This window comes from Echinops telfairi, unplaced genomic scaffold (genome assembly GCF_000313985.2).
Source record: "Echinops telfairi isolate 266 unplaced genomic scaffold, ASM31398v2 ScPeMD7_7475;HRSCAF=8513, whole genome shotgun sequence".
NCBI classification, from domain to species: Eukaryota; Metazoa; Chordata; class Mammalia; order Afrosoricida; family Tenrecidae; genus Echinops; species Echinops telfairi.
Genome location: NW_022111379.1, coordinates 4,439,344 through 4,461,953, shown reverse-complemented (window position 1 = coordinate 4,461,953; position 22,610 = coordinate 4,439,344). Strand labels below are relative to the sequence as shown.

Below are 22,610 nucleotides of genomic sequence, written 5' to 3'. Positions count from 1 at the left end.
CACTAATAGAAAGTTTCGGGCTCTCTATTGTTTATTGACCCCATCCTCTCCCACAGCAGTTATTCCCAGGAGTTACCATGAGTCACAATATTTTTAGGATATGCATTTTAGGCAATGAAGGTTAATACTCATTTAGGGAGAGATGCTAAGTCAATGTCTCTACAGACATTGCAAACAGGTTTCATTCATTCACTTAATCAAGCTTACTGTGCGGAATGAGAAGAGGCCCTGATCACACACTTGCAGAACACCGAAGGGTAAGGGTCAGTTCGCGGAGAAGCTCACAAGAAGCCTGAGAAAGCAGGAGGCGGCAAAGAGAAGGAAAGCAACACCAAGAGGACCGCGCTTCCGAAGGGGAAAGTGCTCTGAGAGAACGTGCACAGAGTTTCGATGTATTCCACTTTCACATCAGCCCGAGGGACAAACACGAGCCAACAAACAATGCAGGATACAGAGACACGGCACACTCAGGAGGATGGCTGCACAAGGTGACGAAGTTGTGCACAACCAAGTTCCTTGGGTAGACCCCAAACCAAATGTTTTTCTTTTGCTTAATTAAGTTTAACCATTTCCTGCTGAAACACCTACTTAGGTATGAGAAGGTAAATAGTCTTAAACATATCAATATGCCTTCTCACCCAGCCAAGCCTCCCACTTTACAATAAGCAAAGATGCGCTATCTACTGGAATACCACAGAAAGCCACGGAAGCCATGGAGTTCTAGTCACAACATAAAAACTAAAGGTCACCCATTATTTGCACTGCATTAAACACGCATAAATCCATTACTTCAGGCCATCTAGAGTGAGCGGATTTGTATTGTGCCTTATTACACAGTCATCAATAAAGGACAAGGAGAGAATACTGAGGAGGTCTTATAACCTCTCCTCTCTCTTTATTTACACACTGCAAGGTTGACAGGAGGGGGGTTGACTTCTGTTCTCCACATTGTTGCTCCACAGAGAATGAAGCCTGAGGTGCTAACTAAAATTATTTCATTGTCTTTTTAAGTAATGGACTCATTAATTCTCGTGGATATTGATTAGAGGAGGAAAATGCATTACATCCTAATTAATGAGACTGTCTTAGTAAAAGGGGAAATGTTGCATAAAGTTAATTTGATTTTATAAATGATTTTAATAGTGGAAATGGTTTTATATGAAGTTTGAGGGCATCTTGTACATTACCATCATTTGCTCTGGGAAACAGACTTGTGTGTGTTGAAGGTATGCTATGCTGAGGAAAGTTACTGGTAGGAAATAGGCAAATGAAAGGATGGCTGTCTCTAGAAGGAAGAATTTCTGCCTTAATGCAAAACGGTTTAAAAATTAATGAACTATTAAAATAACCAAGGCACTTCATTCCTGAAGGGTAGCGGGTCTTGGAGGGAACCACATGCCATGCATTAGCCTGGATCTTAACATTCAATCTACAGTTTCTTATTGTCTTGAGTTCCCACCTGTTCCTTCTTTAGAGATTTTGCTTGGGTCACACCCTTTGCTTCTTTATAAAATTAATACAAAGGGATTAGCCAATGTGTTTAAAAAGCAACAACATGAAACCATATTTAAAAAGTTTTAAGGCATTATCAACATAAAATTAGCAGACACATATCATACATAAGAACTCACCTGGAGCAGTAAACTGTTTAACATTGGTGAATCTGGACTTATCCGCCACGTTAGACATAAAGCAGCCCTTTGGCACCACCCAGTCGTTTGGCTTGCTGTTCCTGTCCTTGTCTTCGGCTGTTTCATACACCTCTATGTGAGGGGGTTTCTCAGTGAGGTTCTTGCTGTAATGGCTTAACCCATACTGTGCAATCTGGATTGGGTAGAAATAGCCTTGAGGTCCCCATTGGGTGGATAATGGAACACCTATAAAACAGAGAAATAAAATGAATAGCCATGAAAGGATGTTTACATAAGAAAGAAATCAAAAAGAAAGGATGTTTACAAGCCAACTTTAAGCACCAGTCCCACTGTTTGACTTTTGGGGATATATCCTTTGTACAATGTCTCCCAGAGGGCTGGAAATCAGTATCAGATTAACCAGATACCGAAGACAACATTAAGTATTCAGCATGCAGTCTTTTTGTTGATAGACAGGAGTGCGATGTTATGATGTATTTCTAAGGACTGTGTGCGTGTTCATTTTTATCTTAGATATGGATAGCATGGTTAGTAATCCCATTCTATATATGCAAATTTGAAACTATTGAGATACATTTAGAAAATGTTACAACGTTTCATCCTGGAAATTCTAATTCTGAAACTATCTACCATTTGGACTTAGCAATCAACATAAACCTAAGTACCCCGCCCCACCCCACCCCACTTTTAAATCATATACTTGAAAGTCAAGCTGGTTTTCTGATCAATTTTTCTGGACATTCCAAAATGTACCAAGAATGGCTATTACCCCAGGGATTAGAAGCTATGAAAGAATAACAAACCATGCAGAAAGCACAGAATGAACTACTGGAGTTCAGCCATTAGTCCAGAGAAGATGGGCTCTATGCATTGTCTTATCTTCTGGGGATGACATTTGGCTAATCTAGTACGAAGATTCTTCTCAAATGATAATAATTATATTTTTAATATGAAATTTCTTGGAATGTTGAGCGTTGACCTTACTGGTGAGAATTTTAGATTCTGAGGCAGGTTAATGGGATAATCCTCTTTGATGTGTATGGTTTTGTTGCAGCCTTTAAATCATACCACCAAGAGAAAAGAAGCCCTATGCTTAACCTTCACCTGCTCCTCCCTGCTAAGTTGGAGTGATGTCTCTTAACAGTACTCTATACACTTGCTATATAACTAAAACTTTCACTTTCTTACTCCTCAACTAATCAGGGTGGTCAAACTCAAGTGGAAGAGACAGATACCAACCTTCAACCCCGCTTATGCACTTGACTCTGTCGCGGACTTCCACATTGTAGCCTTCAAAGGACATAAACACACCGTCCGGGTGATAAGGGGCTCGCTGTGCATAGACCTTGGAGTAGCTATGGGAGAACTCAAAGCGGTCATAGCCATCATACTGAACCACCTTTCCATAGACGTCAAAGTACTTCTCGACCCACGTGAATGGCAGAAAGACTTCATTCCCCTCACGTCTCCCTTTAATTGTATGATCATCATTTATGAGACAGTCAATCTCCTCATATTTGAGCCCCAACACCTTGCTTCCCCCATTGCCATTGAAGCCCCCCACCACTGGGGGCGCTTTCTGCTGTTCCTGAGGGAATCCTTCCTCCGACTGTGGTTTGGCCATGTGGTTCACATAGTTGTTACTCTCCGATGCGGCTGCTCTCTTCTCTAAGCCATCTCTGAAGCCACCACTCAAGTGTCGGGGAAACTGGATAGGTCTGTCGCTGGAACATTTATTCCACAAGAGCACTGTGACCAGAGTGAAGAGTGCGCAGATGACGATCAGAGTCTTATAGTTGACCCGAGCTGCCAAGCAACGCATATTCAGACCATACCTAAGAGGCAAGGAGAAATTCATGAAAAGATGGACTGTTGAAATTTCATAATATAAACGCCTATTTTTTTTTAATGCTGAACAGCCATGCTAAGATGATTTTATCACTTGCATTTCATTTAATCAGATGTCTAATTACTAATTTAAATGCCTGGTTAGCATAATCCTCTAAAGAAGAAATTATTGATCATTCTGGCATTGTAAGTCCCTTGGTGTCTCAGTAATTTCCCCATGATGCCCCTAACCAAGAGAATAACTAATAGTTCCATTTCTCAAATGGTTAGGTTCAAACAACTTAACAAGTAATAGTTTGATATCTGTTTTAAAAATATAACAAACTGAAATTGAAAAAAACAACAACAACATTCTTAATCATTGATAGGATGCGTTGTGCCCATAAATGATGAACCGTCCTGAACCTTGGAACTGGATTGGTCAACACCAAACTTATTGCCAACCACACTGGTACTTCCTTTTTCTCATAGCAACTTTGCAAATCAAGCACTCTGCAAAGACATGACATCATCAATCTGATACTGAGATTGTTAACTACCTCAAGCTAGTGGTTCGCTCAATGTCCAAGCTATGTCAACTGTGCTTCCCTCTATACTTTAAAAGATGCTGTTAGCCCCCTTTGAGTTCTCTGGGGCACCTGGAGGCACCCCAGCACACAGTTTTGGAGCCATGCCTCTGAATCATGATCTTAGACAAGTAAGCCCTCGAGCACAGTGGCTCTCATACTTATCATCAGAATCACATCGAGGGCTTATTGCATCAGAGCTAGCCTCTCTCCTCCTAAGGGGGTTTCTGATTCAGAAGATCTGGAGGAACGACCTCAGAGTTTTCATTCTTAATGATGTCCCAAATGATACTCAAGTGCCAAACAGGGTTCCTTGGCTATTGGGTTAGACCACAGGCTTTCAAACTGTGTGCCTAGGGCCTTTCAAGGAGCATCAAAAAGGGAAGAGGGGGAAATCTGTAGAATGGAGGCCAGGTCTCGGAGGCCCTCTTCAACCAGCTAAGTCTTTCCTATCTGAAGAAAGGACGGAGACAAAAGCAAGAGTGGAGAAACTGGGATTAGACACCCGTACATATAAGCCGGATGGGACCAGGAGAGGGCATTTCATAGCGGAGGGGGCTTGGGGACGGCAGGCACCATCTCACACATGTGCCGATTCCTCCAACCCTGCAAGGGCGCAGTGCAGGAAGCACCAGGCTGTTTCCTGAGAAATGGTAGTTTCTGAACAGGAAAAGATCGTTCTTATGCTGCACTAAGTAGTGCCATAGTATAAGGGACCTTAAAAAGTTTATGGGAAAATTAACTGCAGGATCATGGGATTTTCCCACAGTCTGAAGCCCCTTGTATTCCTAGTGGAAGAGGACCATGCTAGGCTCCTAATGATGAATCTCTAGTTGGGAAATATTAAGAGGTCAGAGACTCTCAGGTCTCAGTTTATTATTATAGGCATAGAGTGACCCGGTTCCCATTGGAACCTTTGTATAAAATAACAAACGAATACCAAACAAAACGCTGCCACGGAGTCAATTCCAACTCAGAATAACACAATTCACTCTCTGCCACCGAGCTGAGTCCAGTCCTGAATGGCCCTAGAGGACAGAATGGAACAGCCTCTGTGGACTCCAGAGACTGTCGATCTTCACAACAGAGTAGAAAGCCTCATCTTTCCCCCACAGAGTGGTTGGTGGTTTTGAACTAATGACCTGTGGTTAGCAGCCCAATGCATAACCCAGCACATCACCAAGGCTCCTTAAGTAACCTAACAGTAACATGAATATGACCATACATTCTTTCAGTGATCCAGTTTTGTTGCTTAAAACAACTGTATTGGATATTTAAGTACCAGAGTTCAATCACTTAAATTTCAGAATCCTATGGCTTTTAGTATACTTAGTATAAAACATCTTCATCAACCCCAAAAGAGCCCTGTTTCCAGAGGCAGTTACTCCCTCATCTCTCACCCGTAAGGTCGTTGCCCTTACGCTCCATCCCTGAGGCTCCTCCCTCCCTGATCGACTGTCTTCTGTACAGATGTGTCTATTCTGGACATTCTACATAAACGTACCAGGTCTTACATGCTCTCTCGTGACTAGCTTCTTTTCCTTTGCATGCTTCTGCAGGCTCACCCATGTTGAAATGATGATCCATTCTTATTCCCTTTTATATGTACCTGTGTTGTGTTGTAGCAAGTGCCAGCACTAGTTATAAAAGAGTCCTTTTATAACTATACAGTTCTTTAGTTTTTAAACCGTTTACAATATAGTTAGTCTAACCTACGATGAAGACAGGAGACTGATTATCCCTATTTTATAGGTCAGAACCAAGGCTAAAAAGTCAAATATCTCACTGAAGCTAGTAAGCAGCAGAGCTCCCCGCTCCTAGTCCAGTGCTCTCTCCAGCACACCAATCTGCTTCGGCAGCAGAGTTCCATCGTATCGCTGCTTGTTTGCTGACATCGTCTCCTCGACTAGGAACACTGAACCCAACAGGAATCCATGGTACTGAGTTTCACACAACCCTTTCTTCAAAATTTCACTTTAAACAGGGATACTCTGGCAATTATAGCTAAGTTTTATATTTAATGGCAGGAACATTAAATACCCTATCTAATTAAGTCCTGACGTATTATATTAAACAGATGGTATTTTCCCCTGGGCATTACCAGCTTCATTCTTATTACGGCTCTAAATTTGATTTCAGACAACTTTGTTACCAGTCTTTTTGGTGAAACGATAATGCTGCAAATTGAAAATAACTCCAAGTAATTTTTTTAAGGACGTAGAATTTCTAAGCATTTTGGAAAATCTTGGCATATTACTTAAAAAACGAATGGCCTTCACAACAAATTAGGTAACTTAGATATAATAAAATAGAAAACATAGAAAATTCAAAAAAGATAAACTTCTGAAATGGACTCAAGAGAAATGGAAACTCTGAATAGGCATAAGAAGATAATGAATTATTAATTTAAATAGCTGCCATAAATAAAGTCCAGGCCTAGGTGTCCCTGGTGGATGACACCAGTTATGTTAAAGATGAATTACACTGTCTCTTCCCTTATCAGCCTAGTTAGGTTCCAAAGAACAGATCGTTATATGAATTTGTGTTTTGAGAAAATGTAGGATGGCCACATCATATCACAAAATGGAGGGTGACTATGACATCATTACACAATGGTCAAAGGACAACAGCATATCATTGCCCAAACCGCTGATGATCAAGGTCCAGCCAAGTTGACACATAAGCTTAAGTATCACAGTCAGTGTTGCTCTTGCCTTGCCCCCTGGTGTTCGTTACTGCCAGATGTACATCATTAATGCCCCATGTAGTCAGATAGATTTTTAAATTATGTAAATGTGAAGAGAAGAGGAGAAGAGAAATCTTCACACTCTTCCAAAATAGAAGCGGACACACTGCCCACGTCAATGAGACCCAGATCACTCTGATTCCAAAACCAGACAGCGATGACACAAGACAGGCAGACTAGTATTCTACTTACTACAGACGCAAAGCCCCAACAAAATACCCACAGACCAAAGCCGGCAGCTTACAAAACTGCTCAACAAGCGGTGCTGGCAACTGAGTAGCAGAAGCATGAAGTCACCCTTTCATTCAGATCAGTTAACCACATTAACTCAAAATAGGCCTGGGACCTCAAGATAGGAGTTAATGTTGGAACACGAGCGTAAAAAAGAAACACAGGTGTAAACCTTCCTAATCGTGGGCTAGGCAAAGCCTCTTACATAGGACATACGCAGTACAAGTGACGAAAGTAAGAAAAGTCCACTTAACTTGATCAAAATTGAGAGCTGTGATGAACATGAAACATCAAAAAAGGAAACCCAGTCTACAGTGTGCAGAGAAGACATGCACCCCACACAGCAGACAAGGGCCCAGAATCCACAACGAACTTGTACAGCTCAAGACCTAAACCACAAATAATCCCATTAAAAGTGGGTACGGGAGATATGCAATTAGTCAGTAAGTCAATGAAAAGAGGCTCAATCTCAGTAGTCATCAGGGAAATGCTGACTAAAATCAAGAGTTACCACTTCACAAGCATTGCATGATTGCCTGGAGTGGATTCGAACTCATGACAATTCCATGTGTCACGTGGAGTTTCCTTGGATAAATTCTTTATGGAATGAGATTGACAAGTGTTTTGTGTGAGTCTGGGTAGACTAGAGAAACAACTCCTGAGAGACGCATGTATATAAGAAAGAGCTTTATATACAAGAGCCATTGAATACTGAGAAAATATCCCAGCTCAGTCCAGATCAAGTCCATAAGTCCAATATTAGCCCATATGTCTGATACCAATCTATAAATTCCTCTTCAGGCTCACGAAAAACATGTAATGACGCCAAATGCAGGAAAAACACAGGCCAGTGGGTGGGAAGTCTTGTGAATACAGTACCATTGTAAGCATCTCAGTGCTGGCAAGGGTCTCCACATGGCTCCTCTAGGTCAGGGCACTAGCATAGCTCCATGTGTCTTCTCAGCTGCAATGTCTTCCAGGGAGTAAGCTATTTATCTCCTTAGCGCCTCCAAATTGCGACCTGATTGTCAGGGTAAATAAACTCCGCCCCTTCAGTCTTATTACTCAAATTGACCACAGATGATGTAACTACCACACCTTTCTTCTGCAGTGCCTGGTGTGTTGGAACCAGCAACCTTTAGGTAACAGTTGAGTACCAACTATTTGCAACCTAGGACCCTACATCTGCTATGACAGCTATAATCTAAAGTCTAAATAGTGGAAAACACACACACACACACACACACACAAATCAAGTGTTCACAAGGATGTGGAGACATTGGAACCACCGTGCACTGCTGGTGGGAATGTAAAGCGATGTAGTAACTAATAAAGACAGCTTTGTGGTTCCTGGAAAGTTAAATATAGAATGACCATGTGACCTAGTATGGTATATAGACTATACATACACATTTCTAGGTATATATACTAAAGACTTGGACGCCAAGGCTCACAGATACATATCCACCAGTGTTCATTACAGTTACAACGGCAAAAGGGTAGAAAGAGTAGCTTTACTCTGACACAGCTGAGGGGGCCATGAGTCGGAATTTACTTCATGGTAACTGAGGAGGACCCTGGGTGGTGCCAATGGTCAATGTGCTCGGCTGCTCATTCAACAGTTTGGAGGTTCAATTCACCCAGAGGTACCTTGGAAGAAAGGCCAGGTGATCTACTTCTAAAAAGACCAGCTACGGAAAACCCTATGGAGCACAGTGCCACTCTGACACACATCCATACATTCTGAATTAAGTTGGAATCGACTCAATGGCAATTGGTTACCTATGTAGGTACATACATGTTTAGGGCTTTTTAAAAGCTAGCTCTCTCTAATTACTTATTTTACCATAAAAATGAAAAATTACAAATGGCAACATTAATTTTGTTAAAGCATTAAAAGAATGAAATATAAATTCTAAGTCAGAAATGTTCATCAATATTTAGTTTTCAAAACAGACACTGACAATCTTTTTTGTGGAGAGGAGAAAGACAAAACAGAAGAAGGAGAGAGAGAGGGAGAGAGAGATTAGGGGGTGGGGAATCCCAATTGTGAACATGCAGCATTAACCATCAAACAGATTTAACTTTATATATAGACTTACATAAAGGCAAACTACCCACTGTCATTGAGTAGATTCTAACTCATGGAGAGAAGATCCAAGACTGTCAATCTCTACGGGAGCAGACAGCCTCATCTTTCTCCCAAGGAGCAGTTGGTGGGTTCGAACTGTTGACCCTCATGAAGTTAACAGTCCAATGCGTAACTCACAGCCCCACCGAGGCTTTTTAAAGCTAAATATGAGGTTGTTTGTAGAATATTTCTTGCATTATAGAAAACTGACCATAAAAACCTTCAAATTTCAAAGAGAAGACTGAACTAACATCCTGCTAGGTATAAAATGACAGTCACCTTTAAAGCTAAAACCAGGGTTTTCTGCTGAGAGGAGATAAGCTTCCAGCTTACTTGAAACCCTTTTTTCCACATCCGTGAACTAGATTAACCTTTCAAGGTTAAAAAAAAAAAGAAGAAACCCTGAATTTTCCTTGTTGCTGACCCTAAAAATCTATTTTATTATAAAGGCTTACTGGGTTTTGGATTAGGATTTTTAAAAATTGGTTTTAGGATACTCTGAGGTCAAAAGAGAACACAGTATTCAACAAACATTGTAATGACTCTATGGAATTTCTTCTTCGCCGAAAAATCAAGGAAAGAAAAAAAATAAAACTTTAGTTTTGTTTGAGAAAATAGTTTTCTTTTAAAAAGTATTCACAATTCAAAGAACTCCTGGTGATATCTTCAGGCTCATAAACATTTAAGAATCCTATGTATCATGAGTTTTAAATATCTGAAGGTATAAGTCGGTAAACAAAAGCCTTCCAACAAACTTTAAAAAGATTTCATTTAATGAATTGTACTTTGTTTTTTATTTTCTTTCTCTGAATAGTGCAGACTGGGGCTTGATTGATTAGTTCTTCTATTTATGTACCTACTAATTTACATTTTCTATAATCTCTTGGTAATGACTAAATGCTGATGGAAGCAAGCAGCCAAGACATCAAAAGACATATTGCCCTGGGCACATCTGCTGCAAAAGACCTCTGTAAAGTATTCAAGAGCAATGATGGCGTTTGAGGACAGAGGTGTGCCTGACCCAAGCCATGGTGTCGTCAGTGGCCTCATATGCATGTGAAAGCTGGACAGTGACTAAGGCAGACCGAACACGAATCGATGTTTTTGAATTATGATGTTGGTGAAGAGCATTAAGTATATCTTGGACTGCCAGAAGAACAGAAACATCCGCCTTAAAAGAGCGATGTACAGAATACGAGCCTTCCTGGTCATGTTTGATCAATTAAAATGTATCCGTGAGGAATTACTGAAAAGTAAACAATGGGTCAACATGATGGTGGGCAGGAGGAAAGGAGAAAGAAAAAGAGGGAAGAAGAAGAAAGTAAAAATTACATATATAGGTATAAATATAGATATGTATATATGTAAATATATAAAGATAGGTGTATTTCTCTCTATATATATATATATGTATGTATGTATGTATGTATATGTATATATATGTAAATACAACAAGGAAGAAGATGAACTTTGGGCCTCACTTAAATCTTACCTCAGTACAAGAACGGTTTGTTCTCATAATGTGGCACTGTATGATACTCACCCTCCTGACACGATTGCTGAAGACAAAATGGGTGCATAAACAAATGTGGTGAAGAAAGCTGATGGTGCCCAGCTATTGAAAGATATAGCATCTGGGGTCTTAAAGGCTTAAACAAGTGGCCAGCTAGCAGGGAAGCAACAAAGCCCACATGGAAGAAACACATCAGCCTGTGAGATCATGAGGTGTCATAGGGATGTGTCAGAAGTTCAAAAATAAGCAATCCAATTGATATGAAGAAGCACAAACAAACTGGAGACCTCAAAGCACCTGTAAGATAATTGGGCAGTTCTTCACACAGAAAGGCCACAGGGAAGGGATGACATATCAAGGGTTCAGTATAGTACTGATGAAACACACAAGTTTCCTCTAGTTACCGTATATACTCAAGTAGTAGCCGACCCGAATATAAACTGAGACACCTAATTTTACCAAAAAAAATGGAAAACTTATTGACTCGAGTATAAGCCTAAGGTGGAAAATATAGCAGCTACTGGTAAGTTTCAAAATAAAAATAGATACCAATAAAATTACATTAATTGAGACATCAGTAGGTTAAATGTTTTTGAATATTTATTTCAAAGAAGAACAGTAAACTAGCTCTCTAAGTGGAAAAGAGGGTCAACAAAATCAATATGGTCTCAACAATAACTATACACGCTGTGTTACTGTATGCGCCGCATTACTACATACGCTGCCTTACCCCATGTACCCAACATAGCTTGTCTACTTTGAGGCCTAACGCAGGCCGATGATATTCCAGAATGTGATGACATGACTGTTTGCGTAGAACAGTCTGTGTTAGGGCTCATAATATACACACTGCATTGTGTATGCACTGTATTACTGCATGCTCTGCATTACTGCATACGCAGTGTTACTGCATATGTATGGGAAGTGCTAAGGCAACACATGCAGCACAGTGCATACACAACGTAGCATGTATATGATGAGCCCTCACACAGGCTGCTCTATGCAGTCAGCCCTGGGTCCAGATAGGGGTTAATAAGAAAATAAAAAATAAAATATAGCAGACTAAGTATTGTAAATAAACATACTGTATATCCAAGACCAGAGATATACCGGTACTTTTATTCAGCAATTCTTGGGAGAAGCAAGGGGGCGTGACCAAGCACAGGTAAAACTGTAAAGACTACGTCATTGGTCACAGCCCTGGAGAAGAGCGGGAGAAGAAGAACAGCTGCATCCGACATTCATCTGACAAGGATGCGGTGCGCCCCAGGTACCAGCACACAGAAGCAGGCAGGTTCTTGCCCAGTATGGCACTGACGACACAGAGGCTGCTGGCAAGCAGGAAAAAAGAGTGGTGATGTCAGCAGTCATTAGACCACCCACTGAGGCTGCAGGTGCCCACAGATGAGCGGGAGATCAGAGAACAACGGCACTGTACCGGAGAACAGGTAAGTGGGACCCTCACTCGAGTATAAGCAAAGGGGTGCTTTTTCAGCATAAAAAAATGTGCTGCAAAACTTGGCTTATACACGTGTATATTTTTAATATTTCCTCCCCTTACTATTATGGTCTTTTTTTTACCTCATTAATCTTGTTAGACCTGCATATGCTCATTGTATAATTAAGATGGATTGATGCATGAAGTCCAGGGTAGATAAACCCTTCAGAAAGAGTAATAGGAGTAATGATTCCCTGAGGGGGGGAGGGACGGGAAGACAGATAGCAATGATGACTGTGTAACCCTGCTTGGGGGAGTGAGTAACAGACTTGTAGGCAAACGGTCACATTGCATGATGTAAAATATGGGGTGAAAAAAAAAAAAAATATATATATATAATAACAACAAGGGTTCCAGGGGGATAGGATAGTGGAGGGAAGGGATAACGGGGAAATGGTATTAAAGAGTTCAACAAGAAAAGTATTTCTAACATGATGGTGTACAATGATGCTTGATCGAATTGAATTATGTATTGATATAATATCCGCAAGAGGTCCCAATAAAATGATTTTTTTAAAGTGAGGATGGTATGGTTTTATCTTGTGCACTTTCAAGAGGTTATTAGGTAGAACATGCCACTGGAAATGGAAAATTGTGGTCAGTAAAGTAGTCAGTCATCAGAAAAGGGATACCATCGACAAGCTCGACTGATGCGGTGGCTGCAACCACGGGCTGGGCATAGGGACGAGGATGGTGCAGGAGCAGGCGGTGCTTCGTTCGTTGTACACAGGTTCACTACGCGTCAGAACCGACAGGATGGCCCCCAACAACAACAATACAAGGAAGCTATTATCCATGTCCCCAGAGGACAGAATAGCGGGAGGCACAGCCAAGATTAATGGCAATGCTGTGGTGATAGAATACAAGCAAATAGAATATGCTATGGACCCCTGAAAGGGAAGCCCCTAACTCTCCCAATGAAGGGAAGAGGTGTTCAAGACTTCAAGGTAGAATGAGCAGATGAATGGGAGCCAAACATGCCCACATATTCAAGCTCTTGAACTTGCCACTCCCGTAACTTGGAATTCTATTACTCCAGAAATCTAGGCAGCTTACCACCTTCACTCAGATCTCTGCTTCTCTGTCAACTGTCAGAAGAACCTTCCATGACCAACCTGGAGAAAACAACAATTCTCAACCCTCCCGTTTCTAGGCCTTCCCTCTGCCATCGGTGCATTGCATGCTCAGACCATTAGCCATCTCCAGCCAGTAGAATTCGCTTCAGGGGGCCTGGGGTTTGCTTCTCCGGGTCACTACTGGAGGGAGCCTGGTGGTGTAGGGGCTACACTGTGGGCTGCTAACCACCACGTCAGCAGTTGGAAACCACCAACTGCTCCGAGGGAGAAAGGCGAGGCTTTCACTTCCTGTAACGATTTACAGTCGTGGAAACCCACAGGGGCATCCTCTGGGGTTGCTACGAGTCATGGGTGACTGATGGCAGGAAGCTGAGTTTGGTCATCCTGCATCCCTAGCACCTAAAATGTGCCTGGCTCACAGCAAGCAGCACATAAAGATTGGTGGAAATAGTGTGAATAAACATGGTTGAGCCTGCAATTTAAAAATAACAGATTTTTACACTAGAAAACTTGGTTTTCTTTCCTGTATTTGGGTATTCTGAAATCATAATCCAAATAAAAATGAACATAACTGACACAACAGAATATGGATTGTGATGCTGTATGTTGGCCAACTCTTTAAAACAGATTTACAATTTAATTACTGCCGCTAGTAATGTTCCATCTGTTTATTTCTTGATAGAACAAGATTTAAATCTTACACTCACTTGGTTTAGAGACAGATCCGACTCAAAGGAGAACGGCTTAATATTTTTAGTGGTCAAGGCCCTTTCAGTAATATAAACAAGTAGGAATTCTTTTGATTTACAATATTGATAAGTCAAAGAAGGAAGGTAATTTTGCTAGTCCGTTTCATATTTTTCACAGTAAAGTTAAACTCCTCTTTGATACAAGAAGCTTAACGTGCTTTGATTAAATTACATTTCTAGGCAAACATCCCACAGAAACTGAGGCGGGGACACAGGCCGTATAACATCATTCACATTCTACAGAGGAGGGAGGAGACAAGCCTAAGACCCTCTAAGATGCATTAAGAGTTTAAGATGCACTAAGAGTCTAAGATGCGCTAAAGAAGAGATCACAGGGATAAAGTCCATATGAGAACCTAAATGTAGTTTTAAACAGTTTGTTTTACATGATAAAATTATGCTCTAGTGATGATAAAGTAGCTGACCACAGGACTGTGGTGTGGTGTGGTGCTTCACAAAACTAGTATAACAGGTTTGTTTCTTAGACTCCCAACCTGTATCTTGGAATAGGCATGGAAGCATTCTGTTTCAGAAGCTGGATACTCCATCTCCCCAGAAAATATTTTGAAGGGAACAACAAGTTTTCTAAAAATGATGGCGAAGACGCCTGGTGGGATTTGATCAAGTGCAATGTATCCAAGAGGCATTACTGAGAGCTGAGAGGAGGGTGAACATGATAGTGGGGCAGGAGGAAAGTGAAAGGAAATAGAGGAAAGGAGCAAAAGCTATTTATAGAGGTATAGTTATAGGCATGTATATATGTAAATATATTAATTCATAGTGAAAGGGATAGAGGCCAATGTACATATATTTATATATTAAGATAGCAGACGGACTTTGGGCCTCTACTCAAGGCCTCCCTAAACACAAGAACACTTTGTTCTAATAACCTGGGACTCTTTGATACTCACCTTCCTGAAGCAAATAAGCCCACATGGCAGAAGCACACCAGTTGTGTGATCATGATGTGTCGACGGGATCAGGTATCAAGAATCAAAAGATCCAAAACAAACAATCATATCTATGTGAATGAGGCGGGTTGGAGTGGAGACCCAAAGCCCATCTGTAGAAAATTAGACATCTCCCACAGAAGGGTTACAAGGAAGGGAAGTTCTTGAATGCTTCCTCCCTCCTCCTCACTACCATGACCCAGTTCTACCTTACAAACCCGACTAGACCACAGGACACACATGGGTACAGATAAGAGCTCTCGACACATGGAATTCAGAACAGACAGAACCCTCAGGAACAGTCATGGGAGTAGTGATATCATGAGAGTAGAGGGATAGGTGAGGGGGACAGAGGGAGAAAGGGGGAACCCATCACAAGGTTGCATATATAGCCCACCCCCAGGGGGACGTATAACAGAAATGTGGATGAAGGGAGACAGCAGTGTAAGACATGAAATAACGGCAACAATATAAAATTGCTCAAGGATTCACGAGGGTGGGAGGGAGGGGAAAAAAGAGAAGCTGATACCAAGGGATCAAGTAGAAATAAAGGGTATTGGAAATGTTGATGGCAACACATATACAAGTGTGCTTCATACAAGTGAAAAATGGACTGTCATAGATTTGTTAGAACCCCCTCCCGCAAAATGATTAATGATTAAAAAAATATTTTGATTTATAACAGGTTACAGAGTATGAGCTGGACTTAGACATTAACAGGTCTTGTTTTGGGCAAAGCTGACTTTTGATCCTGAATCCAAAGTTCCCACAGGTAAAATACCCTTTTAGGAGAAGCCATCACACCTGGTTGAAGTAGGGGGCAGTGAAAAAGAGCAAGGCCTTCAACAAGACAGACTGACTCTGTGGGTGTGACAGTGGGCTAAAGCATAGGGCCAATTGTGAAGCTGGCGCAGGGCTGCTATGGGTCTAACAACAACAACATCTGCTAGCATTTCTGAAGGAGGCTGTTGCAATATTTGACTTTCCTTCAGACCCAACATTCTAATCACACACCCTTATCAGTACAGTCAAACCTGCGCAAGCGGGAACCTGTGTAAGGTGGAAACTTGTCAGAGAAGGAAAGCTCAAATATTTCCCACACATAGTGAGGGAGAGAAATGTGGCAGAGGGGGAGAACCAGCAAAACCTGGCAAAGCAGGGCAATCTAGCTCTCCCAGGCTGCGCTGGGTTAGCAAGCAACAGAAATGAATCATAATTATGAACTTGTTTATGCATACCCAGTCCAACAAATCTACCTGGTCTCCAGGTAGTTTAGCATAATTAAGCCTTTGAAAATAGGATAACCCTCCTCCACCCCTGTAAATCCAGTAATAGCTTACAAAGGCATTATGAACCTTTTTTTCTGTTAGTAATTATTATGATGTTCTGGTATAGCTTGTTGAAACAAAATCTTTCCCGAGAGATAGCAACGGAGCTTAACAGTTTCATCAGTCCATGTTAATGTGAGGCTTTGAAAATGGTGTGTTGACGTCCCGAAACCCCCAAGGTGGCTTTCTCCTCCCAGGAAGAGTTCCAGGCCGGGAAACCCGCAGGGCTGTTCTCCCCTGTCCTGGGAGTTGGAAGAGACGCGATGGCAGTGAGAACACACATGGGTAACAAGTTAGGGAGTAAAAGGAAGGCGTTTTAAGATTAAAATATTTTTGTTCTTTATCTTTGTTAGCCATTTAAAAAAATTGGACATAAAAGTTCTAAATTCCTCCCCCTACTACTTAATTTAATTACTGGCGAGGACACATAATTTTGCATACAGATCACCTGTAATTATCTTCAGAATGAAAATGATTGGTGACATCAAAGCTCAAATACATCTGACTTGGTTATGCAATACAAGTATGCTCTGCGGCAACTTCAACCAATAATTCTACTTTCTCACAGATTTCCCCTATAAATATACTCATTGCCACAAAAGGAAAATAAACATCAATACTATAGATATACAAGAACGGTTGAAGGAAGAATGTGCTAACTGCATAAATAAAAACTCACAATAGAACCACACGGCACATTTGTGGTGTGTGCTCTATTTGCCAGGCCCCAGAGACCAAAGACTTCCCCTGGCAGCTCCCATTCCAGAGTGGGGGGCAGGGGTGGGGAATGCCCAGCTTAATAAATCATCGATACCAGCTAACATCACACGTCTTATCAAACAGAAGCTATCCAGCTATCACATTACGGATACGTTAATTGAATGTTTGACCAGTAGGAACTGCGAATGATATAAATATCCAAATGGCCCTTGGGACATTGAAAAGTTCCCCATCCCTGGTGTAGTGGGTCTTATTGTAAACCCACTGGCCTTCCCATCTGACACCCTGAGTTTTGCTAGGGAATCTTAGTATTGCCAACAGAATACCAAAGCAATCCTGGTTTTCTATAGTACAGCAGCCAAAAACTAGACTCCAATGAGCGAGTCTGTGCTTGGAAGGAGTGAAGCACACATACTGAGTGGTACTAGACCAACCTCCCTTCCGTACGATGAGAAGATGCTCTGTCTCCACAGAAACACTAAATGAAGGAAGTTTGAAAAGGCAGATACTTATCATTTTCTGTACAATAACAGCTGTGCCTGTGAGCGGCTGAGCAGATTACATACGATGAACAAAGTTTTTACTTGGCAAGAATATAGTCTGATGTGTAGAAAATACAAAAGGCTATGGTGCCATCTCTGCGTTCAGCTTAGAAAAGCTAAGACTCCCACACATGGAACAATGTCGATCAGCGGTTCTCAACCTGTAGGTCGCGACCCCTTTGGGGGTCAAACGACCCTTTCACAGGTGCTGCCCGATTCATAACAGTAGCAAAATTACAGTGATGAAGCAGCAACAAAAATAAGTTTATGGTTGGGGGTCATCACCACACGAGGAACTCTATGAAAGGGTCGCGTGTGAGGAAGGTTGAGAACCACTGATGTAGATGGAAAATGACACCTGGAGAAGGTGCTGAGAGAACTACAACGGTTGGATTTGTAAATCAAGGGGAAAGTAGTGCAGTGGGGAGTTAGGACAGGGAGAGATGGTTGAAGGAACTACACAAGACCCCTTCACGCAAGCTGAACGCAGAAGTACATGCTGTAAGTGAGACCCAGGGTCATAAACCATGGACACAGACTTCCTTCTGTTCATCGCGTCCCCAAGTTTGCACAACAGTCTAATGAAGTGGGCAGGAAAGTGAGTGAGTGCTCCTGGACAAAAATGGAAACGAAGGCTGAGGGTGTAAAGACCTGGCTTAAACTGGTACGAATGAGCCAAGCAAGCCTGGGGCCCAAGAGTTTGCATTCCAAGCTCTACTACACCAGTGATTGCTAAGCCCAGAGAATCAGTTCTGACCTGGGCTGGAGAGAGATATTTCAAATAGATGTTTCAAAATCTTCACAGGTGATTCTGATGATCAGTTAAATTAAGTTTGGGAACCAATATGTTAGACCAGTGCTTCTTAAGTTGTACTGGCTATCTGAATTTCTTGGAGGGTTTGTTCAAATACAGATTGCTGGGTCCCACCGCTAGGGTTTTTGACTTAGTAATCTGGGATGGGAACCAACGAAACTCATAGCCATTGAATTGATTCTGGTTCACAGCGACCCTCTGCACTGTATATAGGGTTTCTGAGTATACAGTATATAGCATACAGGTTTCTGAGGCTGTAGATCTTGGTGAGAGCAGACAGCCTTCTCTTTCTCCCTTGGAATAACTGGTGGGTTTGAACCACTGACCTTGTGGTTAGCAGCTCAATATATAGCCCTCCACGCCACCAGGGCTCCCACTAAGGACATCCTTTTGCTCTGTATTCAATGCTACATTCTTAAGGTTATAGACCTTTACTTCAGATTCTTCTTCCATACACCACTGTATTTCCTGTAAACCAGTAGCAAGATATGGAGGCTTGATAAGAGCTGTTTTTTTAAAGAAAGAATACTTTAGGTTGAAGTACAGTGAACCCTCGCCACTTCGCGCTTCGACTTCCGCAGCTTCACTCTATCGCGGTTTTTGCGTAACAGCACATGCTCTGTCATTACTGCCACTGATTGGCTCATACTGTACACGCTTGATGCCATAAATAATATAATTAATAAATTGGGTAATACGAGTGTAATGGTGACTAAAGGGTGTTTTTTCATGTCCTCTATGCTCTAACTACGAAAATATTTGATTTACAAATAAGGAATCCTACTTCGCGGAATTTCATTTATCACGGTAGGGTCTAGAACCGATTAACCGCGATAAACGAGGGTTCACTGTATAAACTATGATCAGGAAGTGTATGTTGCTATTGTTAGATGCCGTTGAGTCAGTTTGGATTCATAGCAACCCTGTGTACAACCGAATGAAACATGTCTAGAGGTATCCAAACCAAAAAACTCAAAACTCACAGCTTACTGAATTGATGCCAATTCATATCTGACTATCCAGTATATTCAGGGGTGTCAGCCTGATCCAGCCACTATAAAGTTCTCTTTTTTAGCACCCACCGATGATTATTACATTAAAAGCTGCAAAATAGAGCTATTCTTGTTTATTTCATAATGAATTAGCAGAAACATTTCTATAATGCCCTCGTCAACAATATGATTACCCTAAGGTTAATACAGAAAAGGTAGAATTAATGCTAAAATCTTTCCTTTAATTCATTTTCAACGAAATTTTCAAAACAGTGAGTACAAAAAATGGATCGTGATCTAAATGTAAGAGCTAAAACCATAAAAACGCTAGCCGAAAATCCAAGAGTGAATCTTCATGACTTGGAATTTGGAAAAGTTTCTTCAAAATGAGAGCATGGGGCAAGAAAAAAAGTTTTATGTTAATAATATTAAAAACGTGTGTGTGTGTGTGTGTGTGTGTGTGTGTGTGTCAAAGGGCACATTAAGAAAGTAGAGAGGTAAGCTACCTATAGAATGGGAGGAAACATATCCTACAACTAAACAATAAAAAGAATGGGCAAAGGATCTGAATAATGGTTTTTTTCCAGAGGAGAAGCACATTGGCTCATACGCACAGGGAAAGGTGCACCGTATCAGAACTGAACTGTCTGGGAGAGTTTCCAAGGCTGTCAATCTTTACAGGAGCAGACTGCAGTCTTGCCCTCCTTTGGAGCATCTGGGGGCGGGGGGAGGGAGTTGAACCACCAACATTTCTGTTAGCAGCCAGGCTTCTTCATTAATCATTGTACCAAGTTCATTGTCACTGAGTCAATGCCGAGTCATTGTGACTCCCTGTGTGTTACTGAGACTGTAACTGTTAATACTTAAGTAGAAAACCCAGTCTTTCCCCCAAGGAGCTGCTGGTGGTTTTGAACTGTCGACCATGCAGATCGCAGCCCAATGTGTAACCACTACACAGGGACCACACATATCAAAACCACCCCGAGTTACCATTTCACGTCCACAAGGATTGCTATAGAAAACAAACAGTGGCGAGAATGTGCAGAAATCAGAACCCTCCAAACAAACAATGGTGAGAATGTGCAGAAATCAGAACCCTCCTATGAGGAGGCTTCCCAAAGTTCATGGTGAAATGGAATTGATAATAGAATTTTCCCACAAACTTTTGAAGCCTCTACATGTATTGCTGGTAGCAATATGTTGTCACTGTGAAAACAATTTGGTGAGTTCCTTAAAACTTTAAACACTGCGTTATGCTGTCAAGTTGGCTCTGGCTCACAGCGACCCTACATTCAACAAAGGAAAACCCTGCCCGGTCCTGAGCCATCTCACCGTCTGTGATAGTCTGGGTACTTTAGAGAAACAGATCCACAGCAACTCATGTATAAGAGACAGTCTTATATAAAGGTTAAATGCACATCAAGAAAACATCCCAACTCAGTGCTGCCCAAGCCCACATGTTCCAACATTAACCCAATAACCCTATGTCCAACACCAATCCACAAAGTCCTCCTCCATCTCACAAAACAGATGCAATGATGCCGACTGCAGGAGGAAAGCCAAGCCAGTGAATGTGTAAACATCTCAGCGCTGGCAGGGCTGCATCGGGGTAGGTCCATGTGGCTTCTCCTTAAGGATGTCTTGCAGGAAGTGAGCCTTGCCAACTAAAGCAGAGAACTGGTTAAGGCACCCTGGTCCGACTATCAGAAACCAAGAGAGCCGAGAACTAGAAAGGCGAGGCTCACTGAGCCATTTATCCCTCCACCTTTCAATTAACCCCACATGTGTTTATCAGCCAGGTTGGCACAATAAACTAACTACCTCAGCATCAACTGCTATGTTTGAACCCATTGTTGAAGCCAATGCACCAATCCATCTCCTTGAGGGTCTTCCTCTTTTCCACTGCCCCTCTACTTTACCACGCTTGAAGTTCTGGTTCAGGGACTCATCTCTCCCAACAGATCGTCCAGAGACAACATGTCATCATCCTCGCTTATAAGGAACATTCTGGTTGTAGTTCTTTCAAGATAGATTTATTTTGTCCTTTTGACACTTCATGGTATATTTAATATTCGTTGCCAACACTATAATTCAAATGCATCCGTTCTTCTCACACATATTCAATCTTCATGCTGAGCAAATGATGCCAGAAGTTGGACCATGTCAAGAAGAACGGAGGGTTGGCAGAAGACTCATTAACAACCTGCAGCAATATGCAGATGACACAACCTTGGCTTATTCAAAATGTCTGCTTCCATAAAGATGTACAAAAGGCCACAGGGTGGAAATGATCTGATGGCAACAGGTTTAGTTTCTAGCACCCATGCTTTCAGCTACTGAGATCCAATTCTGTGCAGGAGTTCTTATCATCACCAGCATATAGATGAGGGCATGAGGTAGCTTTGAATTCACTGAAGAAAAACTGTTAGCAGCCCATAGTGGGATCGTTAACTTAGATTTACCTAGCTTCGAAGTATAAATTTTTTAACTTTAGATCACAATGCATGCATCTAGCTCCAAATCAATATTTGCTTGCTTTCCAAATAGCTTAGAGAAGAATGATTTGCCCTTGGTTTGTGCAGACACAATTCGAAAGCACTGGCATTATGCAGCAGCATCTGAACTAAGATTTGTTTCTCAAAAGTGCTTCTCAATGTATTCAGCTTAATTGTCTCTCACCCTGAAAGCAATCACATAAAGAACTAGGATGGGAATATTTTTAAAGAGCAAAGAGTTGCTTTTTATCTAGAAAAGCCTAACAGGTTGAGTGCAGCCAACGTGTTCTTTCAAGTGTTGTATAGTACTTCACTGAAGCAGCTCTCCACTCCCCCCTAAGCCATGCGTCAAACCAAGCAGATGCCGTGTCAATAAATCGGCTCTGAGAAGAGCCCTTGGCTTCTCCAGCTGTGTAGGATTTCTGAACTCATTAGAAAAGCCAAGAGACAGGAAACCTAATGACGTGTTTACTCATGCACAGGGGACTTCACAGTACAAACGGGGGAACTAGCTTAGGACCCGCCGTCTACAAAACAGCTGGTGAGCACCAGCTTATTGCTGAAGCGCTTTATCACGTTTGGTGGCATCCTGCGAAACAGAACTGTCAGAAAGGGAAAGGTTCATCAAGGAGCTTGTTTACAGCCATTAAAGAAACAATTCTAAACCACAGAGCTAAGCTCTTGGGCAGTACAGGAGAAGCTGTATTTGGGAGAGATAGGCACCCAGGATGATTTTTTTAATGGTGCTCATTTTTATTT

The 22,610-nt window shown here is 41.7% G+C and overlaps 1 protein-coding gene across 3 annotated transcripts in view; it reads right to left on the bottom strand.

Annotated features, from left to right (window-relative positions):
• The window catches only part of GLCE (glucuronic acid epimerase), a 101,291-nt gene that overhangs the window by 7,407 nt on the left and 71,274 nt on the right, over positions 1-22,610 (bottom strand). For all 3 annotated transcript variants that reach the window (XM_045285804.1, XM_004711947.2, XM_045285805.1), the window contains 2 exons: positions 2,892-3,487; positions 1,632-1,877 (listed from right to left, as the gene is read on the bottom strand). In XM_045285804.1, coding sequence (XP_045141739.1) covers positions 1,632-1,877; positions 2,892-3,474 — 829 coding nt within the window. In that variant the 5' untranslated portion in view covers positions 3,475-3,487. The remainder of the gene's footprint in view (positions 1-1,631; positions 1,878-2,891; positions 3,488-22,610) is intronic.